General features: G+C 39.6%; 2 protein-coding genes across 5 annotated transcripts; both read left to right on the top strand.

The window, feature by feature from the left end:
* The first annotated feature begins 64 nt into the window (after positions 1 to 64).
* col28a2a (collagen, type XXVIII, alpha 2a) lies at positions 65 to 16,648 on the top strand. 4 transcript variants are annotated; one of them, XM_032528924.1, is made up of 36 exons: positions 65 to 296; positions 460 to 606; positions 894 to 1,468; positions 2,035 to 2,055; positions 2,178 to 2,237; positions 3,250 to 3,303; positions 4,581 to 4,625; positions 4,720 to 4,746; positions 4,828 to 4,872; positions 4,996 to 5,040; positions 5,189 to 5,242; positions 6,252 to 6,320; positions 6,431 to 6,499; positions 6,663 to 6,731; positions 9,643 to 9,711; positions 10,239 to 10,307; positions 10,425 to 10,493; positions 10,805 to 10,873; positions 10,972 to 11,043; positions 11,228 to 11,296; positions 11,393 to 11,464; positions 11,704 to 11,772; positions 11,941 to 12,009; positions 12,102 to 12,170; positions 12,259 to 12,327; positions 12,417 to 12,485; positions 12,624 to 12,692; positions 12,947 to 13,015; positions 13,098 to 13,178; positions 13,296 to 13,331; positions 13,419 to 13,455; positions 13,981 to 14,538; positions 14,665 to 14,969; positions 15,058 to 15,304; positions 16,062 to 16,247; positions 16,335 to 16,648. In XM_032528924.1, the coding sequence occupies exons 2-36, from the start codon at positions 471 to 473 to the stop codon at positions 16,340 to 16,342; spliced, it is 3,699 nt and encodes a 1,232-aa protein (XP_032384815.1). In that variant the 5' UTR covers positions 65 to 296; positions 460 to 470; the 3' UTR covers positions 16,343 to 16,648. The 4 variants fall into 4 exon arrangements, with proteins under 4 accessions (XP_032384815.1, XP_032384813.1, XP_032384812.1 ...); XM_032528922.1 differs by having other exon boundaries at positions 67 to 296; positions 16,059 to 16,247; positions 16,338 to 16,648; XM_032528921.1 differs by having other exon boundaries at positions 68 to 296; positions 16,059 to 16,247.
* A 1,281-nt stretch (positions 16,649 to 17,929) lies between these two features.
* Positions 17,930 to 24,571, top strand: bbs5 (Bardet-Biedl syndrome 5). The gene is made up of 12 exons (XM_032528991.1): positions 17,930 to 18,142; positions 18,860 to 18,942; positions 19,032 to 19,097; positions 20,507 to 20,556; positions 20,815 to 20,942; positions 21,042 to 21,177; positions 22,674 to 22,769; positions 23,406 to 23,468; positions 23,573 to 23,707; positions 23,959 to 24,042; positions 24,278 to 24,301; positions 24,395 to 24,571. The coding sequence occupies exons 1-12, from the start codon at positions 18,081 to 18,083 to the stop codon at positions 24,494 to 24,496; spliced, it is 1,029 nt and encodes a 342-aa protein (XP_032384882.1). The 5' UTR covers positions 17,930 to 18,080; the 3' UTR covers positions 24,497 to 24,571.
* Positions 24,572 to 24,825: the final 254 nt, after the last annotated feature.

The following is a 24,825-nucleotide window of genomic DNA, read 5'->3' as shown; positions in this document are numbered from 1 at the left end:
ACTGCAAACATCCAAGTTCCCCTGCCCTGAGGGAAGAACGGCAAACGGCAAGGCTCAGTGGGATCTCTGTCAGTGCCTCCTTATAAAGGAGGAGTGAATGCTTGGGGTCTTTCACTCCTCAGATTGACTGACACTACTGCTGTTGCTGCTGTTCAATCAGTGAACTAACTGGAGCTCCCTGTGCGCTCCGGTCCTCTGCTGTTCCTGTTACTTCTTTCAAGTCTGCATTTTGGGCTGCACTCAAAATAGGAAACTGAAATACTACAAATCTCAGCATTTCCAAAGGAGGTTGGACTGTAAGTTGATGTGAAGACAAATTGCTCAGCTATTTTAAGGATAGTATCCACTTATAAAAGAGAACAATATTCATGAAACTGTTTCCTGATTTAATGCAGAAACTACTTTTGTGGACAGTGAAACGGATCAATTTTGATTTATTGTTGCTATTTTTCTCCAAAGTTGGGATAAAGATGTTCCCCTCCTCTACGTTGGTGCTGCTGTTAACAGCACTGACCAGCGTCTGGGCCCAAGAGTTTTACGAAGAGAAGAAAACTGACATAAAATCCAGGTCCAATCCTTTGGTTGCAAATACTCATAATGGACAAGGTAAGACAATGAAAGAATCTTTTTTTTTTTTTTCATACAAATTCTATTTTTTGTGAAATTTAACATGTTGCTACAGTTATATTCTAATGTATTGTTCATGTCTTACTCTGATTGTACTCATCTGCAGTTTTCCCCTGCGTGGAGACTGAAGAAACAAATGCATCATTTTGACATAAAGTTAAATCAAAATGTTGACAATTGCTTAGTGAAAGTAATAACACTTATATATATAAAAATATGTTGCATTGCCAATAGAGCGTTGTTCATTATGTTCTGTGTTCACACAGCCATCCTAGGCGAAGACTGTAGCTTGGAGCTCTCCTTCCTGTTGGACAGCTCCGAGAGCGCAAAGGACAATCATGAGCAGGAAAAGCAGTTTATTATGAACTTGGTGGACAGACTCCAAGGGGTACGGCTGCAGACCGGCCGCAGCTTCAGCTTGAGGGTGGCTCTCCTGCAGTACAGCAGTCACGTTATCACAGAGCAAACCTTCAGAGACTGGAGAGGCAGAGAGAACTTTAAGACTCGTGTAGCTCCCATCATCTACATCGGGCATGGCACCTACACCACTTACGCCATCACCAACATGACCAAAATCTACCAGGAGGAATCCAGCCCCGGCAGCATCAAAGTAGCCATGCTGTTTACAGATGGTATTTCCCACCCGAGGAACCCTGACATTTTCTCTGCTGTTGCTGATGCAAAGAACCAGGGCATCAAATTTTTCACTCTGGGCATCACCCGGGCAGCCAACGAGCCGGCCAATGTAGCCCATCTCCGTCTGCTCGCCAGCTCCCCGGCCACCCGCTTCCTCCATAATTTACAGGACGGAGACATTGTTGAAAAAATCGTCCCTGAGATTGTGAGTATAATACCTTGTCTTTCAGCGGACACCACTGAGAAGTAAAGGGATGTATTTGCTTTGAATAAGGATATTTTCAGAGTTGAGACATGGACAGGCTTGTTCAGGTATTCATGTAGAGATGGATGGATGATGCTATGGAGAAACAAATGAAAGAATGTCTGTGACAGCTATGGATTTTAAGCTTTTTACACAGCTTTAAAAAACATTGACATCTGCATGAGCACATCCCCTAGGATTCCTAGACTGTATCTATTCGGTAACATATGACTTGCATTTAGACATAGACATACACTGGCACTGCTATAACTCATTCTTAAACAACTTGAATTGTTTTTTTAGTATAAAGGAATGTTATTTGTCTTCCAATTTTAATTCCAATTTTAAGTGCCTATATCTTTGGTTTCCCCAAACTACTGTTTGTATGAAGTAGTATTAGAGGCATCTATTTTGCCACATTAAAATAACATAACAAATCTGCCTCACTAAGCAATGACTGAACAAATCCAATAAGGGACTGCAATATTTTCAAAATTCAAATTCAATACCATTTGTTTTCTTTGCAGACCAGCTTGGCTGATGAAGGAGTAAGTAATATCACAATCAGACAGCTCATATATGGAATCTTTTAAAATATAATAATGTCTAGGTGAGAGTGTATAGAATTACATTCATGACAGCTTAGCAATCATGTCTCTTTTTTCTAAAGTGCCCTGTGGCTCAGGGATGTGCTTGTGAGAAAGGAGAGAGGGGACCAAGCGGGCCTGCGGTGAGTCTTTTGAAAATATCCCACAAACAAAGAGCAGTTTCCTTTGAAGTGTCACATGTGAGAAGAAAGAATACCTGATATCTTATGCAGAGAAATCTAACATGTTCCTGTTATTGTAGGGATGGTAATTGTGCAGTTTTGAACAATCAGGATAATTACTTGCTTATTTCTCTCCTCAGTATTGCTTGCAAGCATTTGTACAAGCAGAGTAGGTGGATAGGTGGCCCTGCCCTACATTCTAAAAGCAAATCTATGGCAACAGGAAAATGAGATGACTGTGGTCGGCTATTCCTAGAGAAATAAGTTTGTTGTGCCCATTCTCAGCCAGTTATTGAGCATTTCTCATGTGACATAAGATGTCCCCATGGAAACCAAAGGCACCATTTAGAGCTCCACTTTCCATAAAACTGGACCTTTGGCACCATAAATCCACCATACAACCCCTACTGCCATGGTCAGATGCGCAGAGATAGAGCAGTATGGAGCACCAGATATTACACTTGATTTCTGTGTGATGTTTGAAGATGACACTCACTCACACTAATAGACAGCTCAGGTAATGTCAAGCTTTCCAGCAACCTGGCAGATAACCATGTTGCTGACAGGCAGCTTCATGGCAATTAACCAGGTGCTTTTTCTCTGAGATTCTTCAAATTCTTACACTTAGACGTGGAGGCTCTCATAATTGCTGTCATTACTTTAATGGCCAAAAACTAGTGATTTCTGGTAAATAGCAATTGACACACACTGTCCAGGTGCAGCTCAAGACAATGACCCCTGGCTCTGTGGACAAGACCCCTCATGTCTCACCTTTGGCTTCAACTGTCAAACAGCACTCACATCCACAAGCACATATAAATAACACACATTCTGACATCAGCCCAGTTACCTTTTTTTCTCTGTCTTTCTCAACCAATGCCTGTCTATACACTTTCACTTTGCATAGACATGGTCAAGATAACCTTAATCTCCAGGTTATTAATCAACTAAACCTGACTTTGTTTTGCTCCAGGGGAAGAAAGGTCGCCCCGGAGATGATGGAGCCCCAGGGCTTAGAGGCCAAAAGGTGTGTGCTTTTTGATGGACATGTGGACTATGAATGTCTTAGCTGCCATGCTTTTTCAGGTATTATATAATACTTTCTCAAGGTGCCACACTTAAATTTCAATTTTGGAAAAAGTTGTCAGGCTTCCTGAACCGAGTCATCCCAGGTCTATACATTTTAAAGTGCTTGGTAAAACTTGAAACCTAGGCCTGGTTAATTATTATTTATGATTATTGTTTATATAATACTAATTTGTAGCATATGTATATTTTTAGTAATGACTTTAGTTCAATATTTGTATTTTATTTTTTTAAAAGATGTTGCTTATAGAACAAAACATGACCTGTTTCCCTGCACATGTAACTGTTCCAGGAGTTCATGAAGAAGCCATCATCTGTATTTTTACTATTGAACACATCATTTAGTGAGATAGTGATCTGTTCAATGGTTACAATTAAGACGCACTCAAGGAAGTATAGTATAGTGTTCTTGAAGAAATAAAGCTACATATTCATACAAAACAAACTTAGCCACTTGTGTGTTATGAACTGACATTATTATTTTGCAATTACAAATAACAATAATAAATTCATGCTTTGCAGTTGTTTGCAGTTGTTAGTTATCAAGTACAGTTTCTGCTAACACTAGTAACTTTTCTTCTTTCTTGTCCCCCCTCTCTGGTGGCGTACCGAGCTAAATGTACCACACCATGCATTTATTTCTTTACATCTTGGCTGTTGTACACACTGTGTGTGTGTGTGTGTGTGTGTGTGTGTGTGTGTGTGTTTTAAAGTCTGCCCAATACCCAGATTTTACCTTAGTGTTTGTGTTTATGCAATTATTAATCTGACTACATGACATTTTATATTCTGTCCATTCTATCACTTGTGTTTATGCACACTGTGCGTTTTTGTATTTTTTAGCATTTGTTGTTTTAATATATGCTCTATATTTTAAATAATATTGACATGACCATGAAATACAAATCTGTGTGAAATTATCAGGACATTAATATTTAATAGTAGAAGTAATACAGGAAGAATCATAAACCACTAATTTGTCCAACATCACCTCCTTATTTGAATCCAATTCATTTTATGTTTGTGGATTATTTACACATTTATTTTGAAATGTGTTAACTTTTCAGTGCATTAATGTTGTTGATAGTGTAGGTGACACTGCTTCTCTTTATTCCTGCAATATCAGACTGTTTATTCTGTGTTAAGGTATTTACTTTGCAGTAGCTGTAACTCATATTCATTGTGCGTAACGAGTCAGTGTACTTTCTGTTATTTCAGGGTGAAGCAGGACTAAGTGGTCTACCTGGTCGAGAGGGGGCTGAGGTAAATGTTGCTATTCATAACCAGAATTAAGAAAATATTCATTATTGTCTCTGTAGTTTGTTCACACATAACATCCTGTCTATTTAATTTGTAGGGTAAACCAGGTTATAAAGGAGAGCAGGTATGCGGTTTAGAATGACAATAACATTTTATTTTGTTGGAATCAATGCAAGCCTGTGTAGTACTTGTATTTTCTACACAGGGTGAGAGGGGTGAGTGCGGCACTCCAGGAATCAAAGGAGACAGGGTACAACAGTACTGTTGACACTACACATGATGAATAATGTGTTCCCAGTTTAATCATTCCTACTCACTGTACATACTGTGTTTGGTATCATTGTCTTTCTCTTACCTGTGTGATGCACCTTAGGGTCCTGAGGGTTCAGTTGGAGCAAGAGGACTTAGAGGTTTACAGGTCAGTAATAAATCAGTATTAAAATATGCAATTGTGTTTATAGAGCATTGATAGTTAACAAGCACACACACACTTATTCAAACATACGTAGCTAAATGTTTCTCGTTATTTCTTTATTAATGGCTTACTGTATGTTGTTTCTGCCTAGGGGTTACCAGGACCACATGGAGACATTGGAACAGAGGGCCCACAGGGAAAGCAGGTCAGCCCCTTTTGAACAACTTTTACTTACCTCATCGTGCACATCCGCTGTGACCGTCACATTTCCTTTTATGATTAGTTTAAACTAGAGGTTGGAGCTCTACCACCCCGGTCTTTACTGTGCAGCACAGAGGCCTGTTTGTCTGGTAATAAAGCCCTGAGTGAACACTTGGCAATGAGCCAAAGTCTTCCCCATCATTACTGTTACTCACCAGCGCAGGGATCAGCCATCAGCAAAAAGTCTCTCTACAGGTTCTCCTAATGTTCTCCTTGTATCCTGTTTCTAAATACAGACTAGGAAGTGCCTACAGCATTGTCAGCTTCTTCACCAAAGTCTGCAGTTAATAACATACAGTACATAGATCAGTATATGTCTTGCCATGTGAGGACATGATGTAGGACGCATTTGCAAAGATTAACAGGACGCTTTGTGGTCCATAATTATTATATTTCCTTTAAAAAAAAAAAAAGTAAGACACAACTACATAATTGAGTGTGAGTGTGTTTTAAGTGTGTCTCTCACTCCACAGTCCTCGCAATCAAATGAGTATGCCTGGAAGAAGTACTGAAAACTCTAAAGTTAATCATTCAGCTTAAATTCATTGTACAGTAGAAAAGAACTTTCAGCAGTTTTTGTTATTTTAAGACACTGTTGTTTGGGGTTTCTTAAACTTTGAGACATTACTGAAGTTTAGCTCTTATCTGTCCTAACCTGCAGGGAGAGATTACATATCTCTCCCACTACTACCTATTTACAGTACACGCAACAGCTAAAAGATGTTTTACTTAACGTTTTGAGTTAGTACTTTTCAGGGGTGCAACACAGTGTTTTTACACAATAAATTAAAGACAATAAATGTTTGAATATAAGTTACAAAAGTAGAAAAGTGATTTAAAAGGATGACACTAACTGGTTCAGAACTCATGCTCTTTTGCTATTTTGATACATGATTTAAGTGCCAGTGTACAATGGTGTTTATTAAAAGCGTTTATTATGTTTGTGGACACAGGGTGACCGTGGTCCACCTGGCCCCTCAGGGATTCAGGGGGAGACTGGTATTGGACTTCCTGGACCAAAAGTAAGTGTAATGTATTATCCTCTTATTTTGTCATGCGTTGTGATTGTTTATTTGCTATCTGCATTCTTTGTGAGTATGTTATTGAATTAAGTTACTATATAAATCTGCAGGGTGACGTGGGATTCCAGGGTCGACCAGGTCCTCCTGGTCCCCATGGTGTGGGCGAGCCTGGCCTCCCTGTAAGTTAAGAAAAAGTCAGGGCTATCCCAAAGTGTTGAATGTTTCTGTGTCTGTAATGTTCTTATTTGCACATGTGATCTGTCGAGAAAGCCCACATACATAACATACGTTGACCTGAGCACTGTTTGAGTGATATATTGTGCACTTTGACTTTGTTCACAGGGACCTCAAGGACCACAGGGTGTTCAAGGGGAAAAAGGACCCCATGGCGAGGGGTTTCCCGGACCAAAGGTATTATTTTGAGTCTATATCAGAAAAGTCATCTAACCAATGTAAGACTGTCTAGGTCAGAGCTAGAACATACCAGTCTAAGACACAAGTCTGAACACCTAAATAACACATGAGTTATAGACAGATTAATTAAATAACAATGATCATTTGTTGATGAAGTTACAGAGAGCCAAAAAACGTCCGGAAGACAAAACTAGAAAATGCATTTCTTGCAGAAAATGTGTGGGAATGCTGAATAGCTGAATTGCTAAAGCTAAGCTTGATGAATCTGAAATATTGAGAATAGTTGAAAAAGTAGGAATGGTCATCTGTCTTAGAGGGAGGTGTGTTGAGGTGCATTCTGGGCATGCTGGCCTTACAGGGAGGTGTGTCAGGTGCATTCTGGGTGTGCTGGTGTTGCAGGGAGGTGTGTTCAGATGCATTTGGGCTTGCTGGTCTTACAGGGAGGTGTGTTCAGGTGCATTCTGGGCGTGCTGTTGTTGCAGGGAGGTGTGTTGAGGTGCATTCTGGGCATGCTAGTTTTGCAGGGAGGTGTGTTCAGGTGCATTCTGGGTGTGTTGGTCTTGCAGGGAGGTGTGTTGAGGTGCATTCTGGGCGTGCTGGTCTTGCAGGGAGGTGTGTTGAGGTGCATTCTGGGGGTGCTGGTTTCACAGGGAGGTGTGTTCAGGTGCATTCTGTGCATGCTGGTTTTACAAGGACATGTGTTCAGGTGCATTTGGGCGTGCTGGTCTTACAGGGAGGTGTGTTCAGGTGCATTCTGGGCGTGCTTTTTGCAGGGAGGTGCATTTTTTTTTTTTCTAAAGTTTTTTTTCGGGTTTATTACCTTTATTTTTAGACAGACAAATATGTACGTGTGAAAGGGGGGTAGAGAGAGAGGGGGGAGCGACATGCAGCAAAGGGGCCACAGGCCGGACTCGAACCCGGCCCGCTGCGTCGAGGGGCAAGCCTCTATACATGGCTCGCACAGAACCACTGCGCTATCTGGATGCCCTGCAGGGAGGTGTATTGAGTGCATTCTGGGCATGCTAGTTTGCAGGAGGTGTGTCAGGTGCATTTTGGGTGTGTTGTTCTTGCAGGGAGGTGTGTTGAGGTGCATTCTGGGCGTGTGGTCTTGCAGGAGGTGTTGTTGAGGTCATTCTGGGCGTGCTGGCTTGCAAGGATGTGTGTTGAGGTGCATTCTGGGGGGCTGGTTTTACAGGAGGTGTGTTCAGGTTCATTCTGTGCGTTCTGGTTTTACAAGAAGGTGTTCAGGTGCATTTGGGCGTGCTGGTCTACAGTGAGGTGTTTTAGGTTGCATTCTGGCGTGCTGGTTTTACAGGGATGGTGTGTTCATGTGCATTCTGGCGCACAAACACAGGGTCGCACACTATGCTAGTTTAGGCAGAAAAATCCTAAAATGTACACTAAACTTAAACAGATTTTTCACAAAAACTGAAAAGATATCAAACACTGAGCACACCCCAAATACCTAAATGTTTTGTGAATGGTTTAAAGTTTGAATCACATCTGTAGGTGAAAGAATGTAGGAGGAGATACATTTTGAAGCAGAAGAGGATTTGAAGGATTTGAAGCTTGCTCTTATCGGAATAATAAATAAAAAATCTAATGAAAACCCACAATAATAATAAAGAACAGAATAATAATAGTTATTAAGGGGGTGCTGATATTCTTTAATTGATCAGCTGAGTCCAATTTCTAAACATATGTGCATGTTTAAAATAACAATAATAGATTATTACCACTTACCAGTAACTAATTGTTTTTATTATCAGAAGGTTTAAAACCTGTGTATTAACATTGCATAAATCAGTTGCTAGATCCTTACAAAAACATGAGCTCTCATTAAATAATGTGTGTAATGTGGAACATTCTGCAGTTCATGGCCTGCATCTGTCAAAACCAGATCTCACTCTATTCCAACTCACTGACTCACAACTCAAGTGTTCACTGTGGCGTTACTACTTACTCTGTTGTTGATGTGTTAAGCATGTGGGGGAAAAAATTCCCCCCATGCTGCAACATGCTGCACAATGGGACTTATGTTTTACTATAGACACTGCAAATACCCCATTCAAAATGAGACAGCTTGGATTCGGCAAAGGGTTTGGCAAGACATGCAAAACTGTGCAATGGTATATGGCTTACAGTATAAAATATGCATGGAGTATATACTAAACAACGGCATGTCTTACTGTGTAGCAGCACAGGTAAAAACACCTAACCATAATATACAGTAGATAGATTAATGTATAATACCTAGTAAGAGTAAAAATAATTGCATCAGTAGTCTCTCACAAGACAGAAAGAGTGGGTAAAATTGACAGTAATGGAAGCATATTTATGTGGAGGATTTTTCTGTAAAGAAATCTAAGTACACCTTTGTTAAAGAAAGCTCTTGGAAAACGAGCACTGGAAATGTCCTCAAGCGACAAGACATCTGTTTTAGTCTGTGCCAGACTTCCTAGCTATTATAGATTTTATTCCTCTGCTGACTTCTACCTCTTGTAAAAGGGGATCAGAGGGCTTTTGTCAAAGGTGATCAAACCGTCTCTTCTTTACACACACACACACACACACATACACACACACACACACACACACACAGTAAGTAAGTTAGTAGGTCTGCATGCATTTCATCATTACACTTGGATGTTGGGCTGCTCCCATCAGAAACCTCTTCACTTCTTAATTCACTGGCAGAAAAAGTTCATTTAGTCAAGATGTGCCATGAAAAAAAAATAGTTGCATTCTTTGTGTGTAGGATCATTTTGTATTAATCACAAGAGGATAACAGGAGTCAACATGCTCTTACTCAATACTCTCTTTACTGAGAACAATGCAGACTTGGCTCTGATCCAAAGGCAAGTGGTTGTGATGTAACTGACAGAGATAAACTGATTTTGTTCCACAGGGGGAACGGGGGCTCGCTGGACCGAGAGGACCAAGGGGACAGCAGGGCGCAGGAATCAAAGGAGACAAGGTGGGTCACTAGTCCTCCCGTTTCTTGGCTCGTTAGCGATACCAGTTGATCGGTGGAATAGTGTAAAATAGTTGACAGCAATCACGCATGTGCATGTATTTGTGACAAAGCGGTGACCCACTTATAAAGAGAACTGCTCCATAGCACTACTAGAGGTCAGGAAATTCCACAGGTTACCTTAAGGATGTGTTTTCAGCCAAACATAAGTAAACACTTTTATTTATTTGAAATATGAAGATTACTGGGATTAAAGATTGCCCTATACTGGAAAGGACCCTTTATGTACTATTTATATAATTCATGAATTAACTGAACTTTGGGTATTTCCAAAAATGGATGACTCTATGCATAGGTTTCTGTTGAATGAACTACCTCAAGTGTGACAGTCTTATTATAAATTGTATTGAGGACCCAAGATTATGTTTGTACCATATGCATCCCTATGTTGTCAAGTGAGTCACTGAGAACTGATATGTTAGTACTCTAGTATAGTATTTAGGATAGTAAAACTATTGTTTTACTTCCAGGGTGACATGGGGTCTCCAGGTTCTCCTGGGCCAACTGGACTGACAGGAGTGGGCATACAGGGAGAGAAGGTCAGCAAAACATTGTCATCTATGTGTTCAGAATGTCCCACATGATATACATTGAGGCCTACATAGAGCAGTAGGACATTCTGCACATGAATCCATATAATCTGTATTACTGCTCAGGGATTTGAGGGTCCAAGAGGTCCACCAGGCGTCAGAGGACTTCCAGGAGAAGGTTTACCTGGACCGAAGGTTTGTCAAAACACCTGCTGTATGAAATGCAACATTGCATCTGCTTGTGTGGTCAGAGAGAGATGGCACAATGGATACTACTGCCGCCTCACACAGACAGTGCTTCCAGGTCAATCTAGCTTTAGATTTCAATACTGTTCTTTCACTGGTGAAGCTGCACAAGACCATAACGTTTATATATGTTATAATATCACAATATAAATGTGCAGCACAACGATAAACAGACAACAACATACCAAAGTTTAGAACTTGCAGGTTTATGACTTTTTTTCTTATAATTACCTATGTCATTATGCTATTTCTATTTCTAGGGAGACCAAGGTTTACCAGGAGAGCAGGGAGCCACAGGAGAGAGAGGCATTGGGGAGCCTGGTCCAAAGGTAAACCAGTCACTTTAGTTCTGGTCTATGTTAGCATGTTGGTGGTGCTATTGTACCGAATCCAACCAAAATCAAATAATACTATTGTATTGTTCCAGGGAGATCCTGGGGTAGCTGGTTTGGGTGGTCTGCCTGGTCTTCCAGGAGAAGATGGAGCTCCAGGGCAGAAGGTAAATTGGATTATGACAACTCTGTGGAAACTTTTCACTAAGTTTCCAAATTTCTTAGTAGTATGTGAACTCTACCTTCCTTTCCTTTGTCCATTGGTATACAATGAAAACAACACCGGATTATTTCCGGAGTTAGTCACAGCTGAGGATTGCTTCATTGTTTCATCTACCTTTCCTCTTGTAGGGGGAGGCTGGTTTAGCTGGTTTAAGAGGTCCTGAGGGAGCACAAGGAATCGGCACCCAAGGGGAGAAGGTATGCTTTAATTTAGATGATATATCCTTGTGTTGTTCAGTGTTTATATGACAACAAATGTTAATCAGATAAAGTGTATGCTGTAATCCCTCCCAGGGTGACCAGGGTCTGAGGGGCATACGTGGGTTACATGGGCCTCCTGGGATCTCAGGACCATCTGGACCAAAGGTAAAAATTAATGAATCAAGTATTTTATTGTAGCATGACAGCTTCCATGATGATGTATTGTAAGCAACCTCCTATTTATTGTATGATAAATACGTTGCTGAAGGGAACTTAAACCACACTAACCCAATCTTTGGATAGAGACAGAAAACTAGTCCCCTCCAGGTTGTCCGCCGTATAAGTATTGTCAAAATAAAGATATTAAGTGGATCTTAAGTTTATTGTCAACTCTCATCTTTAAGGGTGAACGTGGGATACCTGGCCAGCAGGGCATGCCAGGGCAGCCAGGACGGTCCATATCTGGTCCAAAGGTGAATAAAAATTCAAAATCAAACTGTCTCTTAAAACAGATCTTGGCACTGAGGAAGACAAGTATAGGCGGCAGGTAGAATAACTGCCAGATAGTGTCTGATGTGATGTAATACATCAAAAAGAAATTGCCATAATTCATCCCTATGACTTTGTTGTCTTGTCTCCAGGGTGATGCAGGCCCTGCTGGTCCCCCTGGTCCTGTTGGGGAAACAGGCCATGGATTACCTGGTCCAAAGGTAAACACTGTCATTTCTTAAACATTTTTCAACCATATTTTTGTTTTCAGCATAATGTTGATGGTCTTCATCACTACATTTTGTTTAACCAGGGTGATCGTGGTCATCCGGGTTCATCAGGTCCAGTTGGTCCAAAAGGCGAAGGCAACCCCGGCCCTGTGGTTTGTATCATCAACATTTAACACTTTTAGCACTAGTAAATTCTGTGCAAGTTAACTTGTTCGAAACTAATTTATGTAATTATTTAAGGGTCCTCCAGGCCTGCCAGGCTTACCAGGCGAGCAGGGCCCAGAAGGAATAGGAATTCCTGGTCCCAAGGTTTGTGTCTACATGTTTTGTTTGTTTGTTTGTGTTTTTGCTTGTGTGTGAATTAGTATTAATTAATAATGATGTCATGTGTGTTTCAGGGTGATATTGGCTTTAGAGGATTGCCAGGTTTGCCCGGCCCCCCTGGAGAGGGCTTACAAGGACCACCTGTAAGAAAGATTATCTAACAAACATCTACTTATAATTAATATTCAAATCTGTAAATATGACTATTTACTATATTATACAAGTTTGCAGTTTGTTTTTTGTAGAAACCAGCCAAATTACTTTTTAATATTTATTTTAAGGGTAATGTTGGAAGGCCAGGAACTGCTGGTCCAACTGGACTTTCTGGAGTGGGTATTCAAGGCCCAAAGGTAAATGGCACCACTGTTTTACATATGTGCTGTCTTTAAAGCACTTGCCAAACTTTTCTTAATCAGGATGATTTCACATTTGTACTTTCTTGTTGACAGTAAGAGTGAAGCGATATAATGTATAATGGTGCTGACGTGTTACACAATAGAACTGCCTTGACAAACTAGTTGCAGGGCAAAACATAATAATTTATGATCTACCAAGACTATGAAAAGCTCCCAAATGATTCAGTAACTCAAAAATGTAATTTCAGGGTGAGCCAGGATCACAAGGAATGACTGGGCCTAGAGGGCCTCAAGGGGATGGATTTCCTGGAGCTAAGGTGGCAGATTTAAACATATGTTTTAAGCATTTTATTGATATCTGATTAAGTCTGACTGACAAATGGCTCTGTAATGTTACAGGGTGATCGTGGATCACAGGGTGAGAGGGGGATGAAAGGTATAAAAGGAGACATGGGAGACCCTGGAGATCCTGGTGAAGCAGTATGAAATACAGATCTTATTCCTCACTCTCTCAAATAAATAATCAAACCGCCAATGTTCTATTAAGCTATGCACTTGAAACGGTAATATTATTTTAAAACTTTTCTCCAATTCCAGGGGAGGCCAGGATCAAAAGGAGACCAAGGGCTCACAGTAAGTTCATCAATTTACCAATCACCAATGTTTGAACATTCAGTGATAGTGATTTTGTAGTAATATAAATGTTCTTATATTTTTCAGAGAGAAGATATTATTAAGCTGATCAAAGAAATATGTGGTAAGAAGACTATAAGTCTAGTTGATTGGTATAACTGTCAATAAGTAGTTTTAATGGTTGTAGATCAAAAGTATGAAAACTTTGTGAAAGGTGTTTTATTGTCAAATGTTTGGTTCAGATTCTGACATTTTTTTTTTGCAGTAATAATTGAAGGGCACTTGGGGGTTATGGTAAAAACTGTGAACACAACAGCTGCTTTAGCTGTGTGTCTGTCTGCCATGTGTTGCTGGGTAGGTTCATAGTGACTTTTTAAAGCTGCTTGATATGACTGGAAATGATGAGAATGGTGATAGTGAACCAAAACAAGAACCTTTAAGAACCGCCATAAAATCAAAACAATCACATAAAAGCCTCTACAGAGCGATAGGGAGCTGCCAGGTGATGATTCTCTGTGGGTTCATCACTGTGAGCATTGAGCAATCCCTTTCACATTACATATAGTAATTTGATCAACTGACAGCATTAAAACTATCATTACGTAAACCAGAGTATAGGACAGGAGTGACAGTATTTCATTGTTTTCAGGATGTGGCATCAAGTGCAAAGAAAGGCCAATGGAACTTGTGTTCGTCATCGACAGCTCAGAGAGTGTCGGCCCCGAGAACTTTGAAATCATCAAGGACTTTGTTACCAGGTTGGTGGACCGGACCACAGTCGGACGCAACTCCACCAGAATCGGACTGGTCCTCTACAGTCTGGATGTCCATTTGGAGTTTAACTTGGTCCGCCACATGAACAAACAAGACATTAAGCAGGCAATCAGAAAAATGCCTTACATGGGTGAGGGCACCTACACTGGCACCGCCATCAGAAAGGCAACTCAGGAGGCTTTCTTTAGCGCTCGGCCTGGAGTCAGGAAAGTAGCCATCGTCATCACCGATGGCCAAACCGACAAACGAGAACCTGTCAAACTTGACATAGCTGTGAGGGAAGCTCACGCTGCAAACATTGAGATGTACGCCCTGGGGATCGTCAATTCTTCTGATCCTACACAGGCTGAGTTCCTGCGAGAACTCAACCTCATTGCCTCGGACCCCGACGGCGAACACATGTACCTTATTGATGACTTCAACACTCTGCCAGGTGATAATCATTGTCAGATGTTGTAAATATGCCGTCAGCAGTGTGTTCAATAAAATGCATGGCTTTAACTGCTTTCAGCTGAGAGGTGGCAAAGTGCCTTACTGATTTCTAAATAAAATTTTTCAGCACTGGAGTCTCAACTCATCAGCCAGTTCTGTGAAGATGAAAATGGCGCCCTCATTTACAATCGAATTACAAATGGACTCTCGAACGGCAACAATGGCAATGGTAGTAATAGAAAAAATGGACATGGAGAGAGTACCAATGGATATGATGGCTATGGAAATAATGGTTTTGGAAAGAATGGATACAGGAATACCGAAAATGTTCACAATTACCAAGAGGAAATCCAGATTCCGTGGCGCACCAACAGCCGAGGCCGTGGAGACACTTTCACCCTACCCATCAGTGCTGATCCGCTCCCTGTTCAGGTCTGAAAACTCATTCGGCATTGTTATAATTTACATTTTCGGTTTTAATTTTCTTCACTGATGATGCTGACTTGTGGTCTTACTCCAGGTGGTGGAAGACGATGAAGGTGAAGATTTAGACTTAAGAGCCCATGCGCGGGCTGGTAATACTGTAGCTACTGTAGCTGTGGTTGACAAAACATCTTTATCACCTGTGAGAGAAAGCTCCGTCTCTAATGGGGCCATCTCATCATCTTCTACGTCGTTATCCTCATCAGCAACATCTGTGTCAACACTGGGCTCAGCTTTAAACTCTGACCGGTTGCCGCCCGTGGTGAGTCCAGTTCTGCCTGAAGGTGAGTACTGCACTTCTGCTCAGCTGGCCTTTTTCACAGAGGACACTTTGACGTGTCACAGTGCAAAAAGCACAAGAGGAAATAATAAAATGAATGATGGCTGAATTGTATTTAGCTGGTTTGGGCTTCGTTTACATGTGGGCAGCTATTTTCATAAACTGACATTTCAACCTCTCCGATTTCAAAAATAACATGGTGCACACCTGTCAGTTTTTCAGAAAAAAGTTGATTTACACGTACCCATGTATATCTGAAGGCAAGAGCATGCCAAACCTGTAGGTGGCAACTGAAGCCCACGTTAGCCAATCAGAATCCCGAAAATAGCAACAACAGCAACGAATCACTTCCTCTCTCTCTTCTCTTCCTCGGCTGCTTAAAAGTCAGTTTGTCTCAGTTTACATGCAAACGTGTAAACAAAGATTTCAAATATATCCACTCTGGCCAGGGGTTTTAGATAGACTCTTTTTCAGAGGCAAATTCTTTGCTTGCGTGTAAACGAAGGGTACAAACAAAGGAAAATGTCTCTATTTGTCAAAATAACCATGTACGTGTAAACAGGGCCTTGGTTTCAGGCTCCTGTGCAGCTCGCTTACTGCCATAGAACTAAGCCATTTATGTTTTTAGTAGCACCTGTGCTTTTCCTATGGCTACATCAAATAAGTCAAAATTATTCTCATTAACAAAAGGCCTATTCTCATTGAATACATACATATTTTTTGAAAAACATGCAGCTCACCCACCATTTTTTCCTCAGAAGCCCCTGTTGATCCCCGCTGTAACCTCAGCTTGGACCAAGGCACCTGCCGAGACTATAGCATTTACTGGTACTACGACAAGCAGGCCAATGCCTGTGCACAGTTTTGGTATGGAGGCTGCAGTGGAAATGACAACCGTTACAAAACGGAGAATGAATGCAGGAAGACTTGCGTTCTATTCAGAACAGGTAACCTTTAAGAATTTTAACAGCAACTGCTCACGTCAATCTCCTTATATTTTTTATTGTCTGAATATTATACAGTCTTTGACCCAGCAGGATAAAAGGACAAGAAAACATCAGAAAGTGGACTATTGATTTGTTATTTTAATGTGATGCATTCTGTCAGTTGGGTTCAGAAAATAATTTTATGCACTTATATAACACTTTTGTCCTCACACAAATAACAATACTGAAAAATCATGATGAGTTTAATCACATTTTGAATAATTAAATGTTGCTGTTTGTTGACTGACTGACTTAATTAAGATGAATTTCTACAAAAACAGACTGTATTACCTGAACAAAATTGCATTGTGCTTGATAAACCAGAAGTGGTCATTTATTCAAGGTTTGGCTGTCCTTGGTTTAAAATAGAAATTGTATTACAATTTAAAATTAACCTGTAGATTATTCTTATACCTCTATGAGCTATGTACTTTGTGTTTACTGAAATATGCTGAATTCGTTTGTGTGTGTTCTATTTGTTTTTATTACAATGTGTCCGTTCGGATTATAACTGGCAGCTGTAATAGAGGGCCATTTTTGTCTCTGTACTTTTTATTTTTTAGAGCTCTGCAGCAATTGTCTAAACCTGTCTATTTGGGCAGTGTGTGTATATCTAAAATAAATGTGTTTTTTTTGTTATAAAATGTAAAATAATAGTAGTTTGTCTGTTTTGTTTGTGTTCATTGAAGAAAATAACAAATATCACTACCATTATAACCGTCATCATCTGTGGATGATTAAAGGAATGGATTATGAACATTACCAAAATCTGACTTTAAAATTAAGTTTTATTTTTATTTAAAGTTTTCTTCTCACATAAATTGTGTTCTATAAGTTTTAAGTATGTCTTATCTTTTTCTGGCCATGTGTTTTTTTTAAACATCTAAATTAGGTCTTGCTATCACACCTGCCATTACTAGAGCATAGAACACTATCAAGATTCCCACTGGGGGGAAATGGTTTGCATGGGTTAGGAGCGTTCCACTTCACAGTCATGGTGGGGGAGAGAGTCAACATGTTGAGTGGTAAATGTTTCACAATGCAAAGGCCATTTTGAAGGTCACAAACATGGCTCTATTAGGCTATATAAACTTTTTGTCTCTGTTTTGAAACAGCCAATGTCTCTGAAACAGCGATAATTGGCTGGATTTTTTTTTACAGCCAACATTTTGTCACAGAAAGCAGTGTAAAAAAATTTAAAATAATGAGGGCTGAATTCCATTTAGCTGCTCTTGTGAACGCTGGCTCACTGTCAGGGATTATTGAGAAACTTGACTGGAAGAGAGCCATCATTATTGTTATTAGTAACACCTGTGCTTTTCCTGCTATGACAATTCAAAATGTTTGCTGTGAAAAGGCCTATTGACAAGGCTATTAAATAAAAAGTAAAATGAATGTAACTGATGCATTTAGTTTTTCAATTTCAAAGACTTTGAATAATATAGTACTCACTGGCAAAAAAACAAATAGTAGGATAAATTGGAACGTTTAAATAAACAATGAATAAACTTTGTTGTTTATTTATATATGAAATCAGATTTGTCCATACTATAGATAGCCTAGATGTATAATAATGGCGTATAAACATGTTGCTACAACTTTTCCGATTGGTCGAAAATAGGTCTACAATATTGTCCCGTTTGCTTGCCGTCTGTTGCCCCAGTGATTATGACGCTAGAGACACTTGCACAGATTAGCCAGTCCAACATTTGGCTAACGCTAGCAAACCAACAGTAGTCAGCTAGTAAACGTTACTAAACTAACCTTAAACCGAAGGGTTTATTACCTGCAATCATGTCATCTGTTTTAGATGCTCTCTGGGAGGACAGAGACGTTAGATTCGATATAACCGCACAGTAAGTTTCTTCACTGTAGCTAATAGTTTGGGAATTATTTCACCATCGTACAAACAAGCTAAATTAGCGAGCGAGCTAGTTAGCTAGTTAGCTCGCTCGCTAATTGGCTAACCAATGGTAACGTCAGATAAACTAGCTATCTAGCTACGTTCTTTTGGCTGTTGCTAATACAAGACTGATGTGTGTTTAGCTTTAGAGTCTGTCGAGTACATAGACCGTATATATTAACGGTCTATGGTCGAGTACAACGTTTTACGGTAGCTTCATGCCATATTTGTTTTAGTGCATAGCTAGATGTCATAGATTGACGTTATAATAATTAACAGCTTTACTGTGTAACCTTAACCAGTTGTGATACACTATCACTGATCAATCCGTCGATCCATTTATATTTTATGGGGACCGATACAAAAAACAGATATGCTGGATAGTCTTCTGATGATGATCTGATAGTGTTGTAAACTGAAGCTAATTAACGACACTTGTCCCTATAGGGCTTTTGGTGAAAAATACAAATACAGATTAACATTAAAACTATGATAGAGATGAAATAAAAAAAAGCCTTTACAGTGAGAGCACAGTGTAAAAACTAGCTAAATATGAGAGCAATATTGTTTCTGAATAAGCCACAATTTGTTTTATAACGTAACACAGGCAAGGGAGATGCAAGTATATTGGAACTATCTGTAGATACTTTTCTAATTTCCTTGTACAAAGGCAGATGAAAACTCGTCCAGGAGAAGCACTAATAGACTGTCTGGACTCCATAGAAGACACGAAAGGAAACAACGGAGATCGAGGTAGTTGGCTGTCTTGGAGGTTAAAACTACCTTCGCAAGCTTGTGTGTGCTGGTCAATGTGAAATGTGTTGATGTCCATTTTTTTGCAGGACGACTGTTGGTAACAAACCTGAGAATCATTTGGCATTCTTTGGCCCTGCCAAGAGTCAATTTGTGTGAGTACACCTTCATGATTAAATGCCCTTTATTTATTTTATTGTTTGCCTCTCTCCACCAGCAGCACATCGGCAAAACATGTCTACCCTCTCTTGGAAATGAAGGGTTTTTGAATAACATTATTAAGTTGTATTATTTGAACATCTTCAACAAATTAAATATGTTGTTACTGTAGGTTAAATGACTTTCCTGTGCACCCTCAATTTATTCTCTTTTGCTTAAACCTGAACTAAGATCTTGTGAAACACCATTGCCACCAATTTCTAAATAATCAATACAAAATAATTTTTTACCGTTTGTTGAGATGAAGCTGATGTCATTCTGTATGTTGTATGTTCAACCAACTTGATTTTAAAGTGTTTCAGTGAATGAGTATTACAAGTACTACTAAGTGCTTTAGGATAACTAGTGCAGTGTTTTGCTGCTTGTGCCCCAAAATTACTCACAGAAAGACCCCAAACCACTTCAAATGCAACTCCCCTGTATACCCTACTACTGACTTACTAAATTTACTTGACAGAGAACGTTGCAGAATGGTGAATTAGGGAATTTGATTCGTAGGGACATTTTGGCGACGGTAATGTTATTAGTTAGCAGTAGACTTAATGAACCCAACCCAGGTGAGTCTGATGTAAAGTGCTGTGTCTGCCCGGTTTAGCTCTGAGGTTTTCTCACATTGCACAGCACTGTGAAGGAATAAGCTCTGATATTCTTCCTCTGTTTAGAAGTGGTTAATGCAGTCTACAGCTCACAGCAACTTAATACTATAGAGTGTCTGACTGTTGTTTGATATTTAGTGCTGGCAAATGGCTTTTTGTAGACACAGAAAAGCGTAGTGCCTTTTTTTTTTTTTAGCCAACTTTATTCCACACAACAGTCGCGATGTTCCTTTCAGATATCCGTCCGTGCTCCAGGAAAGTGAAGAAAAGTAAGTTTGGTATATCCAATCATGTTGCTAACAGTGAAAGCAGAAAAAGAGGCTGCTGCTGGTCTGCTCAGTCAGCGGGCAGTGTGAGAGGGGGAGTGGCCAGCGGCTAGAGTGTATGTGTGTGCTTCTTTACCGATATACATTTAATGATATCTTTTGCATTTTTAATCTAAACAACTTGGCACTGCACTTACTCGTGCCCGTAGCAAGACACCTGTCAAATTTAAAATCCATCGGAAAAACTGCTTTGAATGACAGACAGACAGTCTGTTGACAGTTTGTGCAATTTATAGATGGGTAATGAAAATCCTGATAAACACAGTAATATGTCTTGAGGCTCTTACTCTACTTTCAGTGCTCACATTTCCAAGTACATAGTAACAAAGTGTGAAGTCAAGATGACTGGAAGAAGCCAAGTGTGGGAATTCCTATTAAAAAAACAACTTTCAACCTAAATGCAAATCTGTTTTGTTTTTTTAGCTGTGGGTTACAACTCCATCATTAACATCACAACGAGGACCGCTAACTCAGTAAGTAAGCGTATGTTATGTTATTATTTCAAGTAAGTCCAAAGTAGTTCCTCACACACACAAGTCTGTGTCAAATATGTGAAGTATTTTTATTCACAAGTTTAAAGTGGAAAAAATGTTTCAAACTCTCTGCCAGGACAAATACACGGAACATTGTTTTGGCACGTTATTGAAGTAAATAATAAATAAAGAACTTAACATAAATGTGATAGAGACTGACAAACAATGCTATTTTATTAATTGAATGCTATTTTCCAGAAACTGAGAGGCCAAACTGAAGCGCTCTACATCTTGACAAAGTCCAACAACACAAGATTTGAGTTCATTTTCACCAATGTTGTCCCAGGGAGTCCACGGCTCTTTACTTCTGTTATTGCTGTCCACAGGTAAAAAATTGGCTGAGGCAGTGTTCAGTTCTATGATTACAGTCTACATACTGTAAATTGTATGTATAACTAAATATTTTTGTTTTTGTTTTGTGACAGGGCCTATGAGACATCGAAAATGTACAGGGACCTGAAATTGCGAGCTGCTCTCATTCAAAATAAGCAGTTGAGGCTCTTGCCCCGAGAACAAGTTTATGATAAAATTAACGGAGTTTGGAATTTATCCAGTGATCAGGTACGGGTGATGCAAAAGTGTCTGTCGAAATGATTTTCTTCAATTTAGTATTTTGTGTTTATTCCTTCATATACATTTAGAAATTCCAAATAATGACAAACAATTACAAACAACACACTGGGGCTGGGAACACGTCCCAGGACCAAAAAACATAGAGAGGATAGACGGGAGGGAGGGAGGGAAGACAAAACAACACAAGCAGACACAGACGCATACATAGACAGACACAAGACAAGGGACCAAACACTTATACAAGTTAATGCAAAGGCTGTAGCACAAGGCGATGCTCAGCCAAGTGTCCAGAGTCCTTCCTGGCGCTCCATGAATGCGTGCTGTGGAGAGTTCCATTTAAACTACATCCAGGAAGGAAAGGGTCCATGCACAGATAGACAGGTCATGAGGTGGTTTCCAACGGGTTGCACTCATTCTCTTTGCAGCTGTAAGTCCAGCAAATACAGCACGTTTTTTAGCTCTAGAGATCTGAAAGGCTGACAGATCATTCAGAATCAAAACAGTAAAGGCACAGTAACATTAAACAGGGTGGGTATTTTGGATGCAACATTGTTCCAGAACTGACCAACAGGAGAGCACTCACAGATTATGTGAAGAAATGTGCCTTGTGCTTTTATTGGGCAGAAAGTGCATAAAGGGCTGTTAATTATTTTCATTTGGTGCATTTTCAGAGGGGTGAGAAATGTGCTATGTATGAAATTGTGGTGAATCTGATGGTCTGGATTGCGAGATACTTCTGGATTGTTAGACCATACATCATGCAAGTTAAAAACGAGGCCTGGGCAATTGCATGATCCTCTCCATAGGAAGGGCAGATAAAGCCCTGGATACCATATCACAGTTTTTAGGCTGCACAGTAAATAACTTTTGGATAGGATGGATGAGCAAGACCTCAATCAAGGGACACCATATGCCTTCAGTGCTGATCTTAATTGAAGGTAAAAGAAAAAAGAGGAGCGTGGTAGATTGAATGTGTTTGGCAAGTTAGGAAAAGGTAACCAGCCAACCTCGCTAAAAATGTCTTTTAGTCAATGAACCCCCCTCTGTTCCCATTTTGGGGCTGTTATCGGCCTTCCACCAATCAGGAGAGCTGTATTATTAAATAAAGGGGGAAAAGTGTTCCAGTTACAAGCTACACGGCAGCATGTTTCAGCTAATCTCCAAGTTTTAATAAGATGAGAGATAATTGGGACAAAGTGTAGCTTGCACTGTTCGTTCGAGATATTGGCAAAAAGAACATCATGGAGTGACCAAGGCTCTGTCATGACATCTTCTAAGGTACGGCAGCAAACACACACATCTGGGTTACACCAAGTGAGGAGGGGCCTTAACACAAAGGACCAGAAATAATGTTTGGAGTTGGGAACTGAAAGGCCACCATCCTCTTTCCTTCTCTGTAGAGTACAGTTATTTAGAGTTCCTCTGACATCATAAATACTTAGACTTGCTCTAAGTATTTACGTGTTTTAAATACTTTCTTTTAGGGTAATCTTGGAACCTTCTTTATCACCAATGTTCGGATTGTGTGGCATGCTAATATGAACGAGAGCTTCAATGTCAGCATTCCTTACCTTCAGATTGTAAGTACAATGCACTAAATAACATTACTAATCCAGTGCTCAGCCTTTTGATTGGTTTTAATGGAAGGATTCCAGTTTTTTTTTGCTAATTTGTAGCTCAAAATATTTTGAAAGTTGTTGTCACAAATTATACAAAATTTGAATGACAACTGATAGTGTGACCAGATACTGTAGATATTGGTATTCATAAATTAAGCTTGTCCCCCAAATTGATATGTACCATCTCTGTATAATGTCATAAAAACATACAAACCTGTTATGTGCTCAGGAGCGCCTGAGTGAGAGAGGAAATCTGTGTGGTTGTCACTTGCATAATGCACTTTTAATATAAATACGCCAAAAAGTGTAAAATGAGACACAGAGCAACCTTTAGGTTGATGTACTGTACATCCACACAGCAGGGGCATCCATCCTGTTTTAGTCTGTATGATATTTGTTTAGTGATTAATCTCAGCAGCCCTGTGTCACTACAGCTACTTTTTTTTGTTGAAATAGTAGTTTCACTTTAGTCATAGACAGACACCACTGTACTGTTGCATATGAGCTGCTACTAATGATCTTGTTTCAGTTGTAAAAACAATGTAACAGTATGTTTGTTGTGATTGTGTGTTTTATTTCCATGTTTTTTTTATCTAGTGGTCCATCAGAATAAGAGACTCAAAGTTTGGATTGGCTTTGGTGATAGAGAGTTCACGCCAGGTAAAATGTTTTTTTTTCTGCCGTTTGAGTCACGTTCACCTGAACTGATCACATTATGATTTATTACCTGGGGTATGAGTGCACAAATTTACTTATGTTTTTAGAGTGGTGGCTATGTGCTCGGGTTTAAGATTGACCCTGTGGATAAGCTTCAAGACGCACTTAAGGAAATCAACTCATTGCATAAGGTGTACTCTGCCAACCCCATTTTTGGAGTGGACTATGAAATGGAAGAAAAGGTAGGTGTCACAATATTAGAATCAATGAACCTGAACACTTCAACAGTAAAACATTAAAACGTGAAAAAAGACTTGAAACTCTAAACAAACCAACTATACAATACTGTATTTTTAAATCAATGCCATTTTCACAGCTATTTTTTTGTATCTACATTCCTGTAATTGTTTTGAATAGTCCATTGTAGCTGGCTTCTTCACTAGTTCAGCTGATCTTGTTGTCATAGCGCTGTTTGTGCTACCAATAATTTCAGCCCCAGCCGTTGGAAGAACTGACGGTGGAACAGCCTTTCGATGACGTGGAAATTGAGCCCGATGAGCAGACCGACGCTTTCACTGTGAGTTACACTCATCACTCCTCTGGGAGTCAATGGTTTAGTTTTAAGACTCTCAGAATAGCTGCCAGCTAAAGCTCCTTCAGCATAATGAACAAACAGGAATTCATGTTGCCTAGTGCTCATTTGTGTTATGGAGCGGTGCTCATCAGATGACAATAGCCTATTATCACAGACATGTCCCAGTTTTATTTTTTGTTTTTTTAATGTGTGAATTGTGTGTTTTGCCTGCCCACAGGCTTACTTTGCTGATGGAAATAAGGTAAAGTCTCAGAACTAACCAACTATAATTGTAAAATATGTTGTATAGTATGTTGTGTTATATTTTTTTCATTTGTTTAATGTTGTTCCAAAGCAACAAGACCGTGAGCCGGTTTTCTCTGAGGAGCTGGGCCTTGCTGTTGAGAAGCTGAAGGATGGCTTCACACTTCAAGGATTGTGGGAAGTCATAAGCTGAAATATGAGGAAACCCATTTATTTATACGTCAGGTTAAAAGTTGTACAGTTTATGCATAGGTACTTTTTGATAAAAGAATAGAAAACACCAAAGTACAAGTTTATTTTGAGGATATTTTGCGTAAAACCTTTTCTTGTAATGACTAGAATGTAACATATAATAATAATAATAATAATAATAATAATAATAATGCAGGATGTATTGTTTAAAGTTAATAAATGTTTTTAAATAGACATTGGAGTGTACATTTCTTTTAAACATTTCAATAACAAGAATGCCGTAAGTTTGTACTGATCTCAAACACATTCATTAGTGGAAACACAATTACA

This window comes from Etheostoma spectabile, chromosome 11 (genome assembly GCF_008692095.1).
Source record: "Etheostoma spectabile isolate EspeVRDwgs_2016 chromosome 11, UIUC_Espe_1.0, whole genome shotgun sequence".
NCBI classification, from domain to species: domain Eukaryota; kingdom Metazoa; phylum Chordata; class Actinopteri; order Perciformes; family Percidae; genus Etheostoma; species Etheostoma spectabile.
This window is presented reverse-complemented; position numbering and strand designations above follow the sequence as displayed.

Coding starts and splice junctions, on each gene's coding strand:
- bbs5 (XM_032528991.1), top strand. CDS start 18,081: ATGTCATCTGTTTTAGATGCTCTCTGGGAGGACAGAGACGTTAGATTC. Junction 18,143..18,859: donor AGATTCGATATAACCGCACA/GTAAGTTTCTTC, acceptor CCTTGTACAAAG/GCAGATGAAAACTCGTCCAG. Junction 20,557..20,814: donor CAACGAGGACCGCTAACTCA/GTAAGTAAGCGT, acceptor GCTATTTTCCAG/AAACTGAGAGGCCAAACTGA.
- col28a2a (XM_032528921.1), top strand. CDS start 471: ATGTTCCCCTCCTCTACGTTGGTGCTGCTGTTAACAGCACTGACCAGC. Junction 5,243..6,251: donor AGGGCCCACAGGGAAAGCAG/GTCAGCCCCTTT, acceptor TTGTGGACACAG/GGTGACCGTGGTCCACCTGG. Junction 10,874..10,971: donor TTGGGGAGCCTGGTCCAAAG/GTAAACCAGTCA, acceptor GTATTGTTCCAG/GGAGATCCTGGGGTAGCTGG.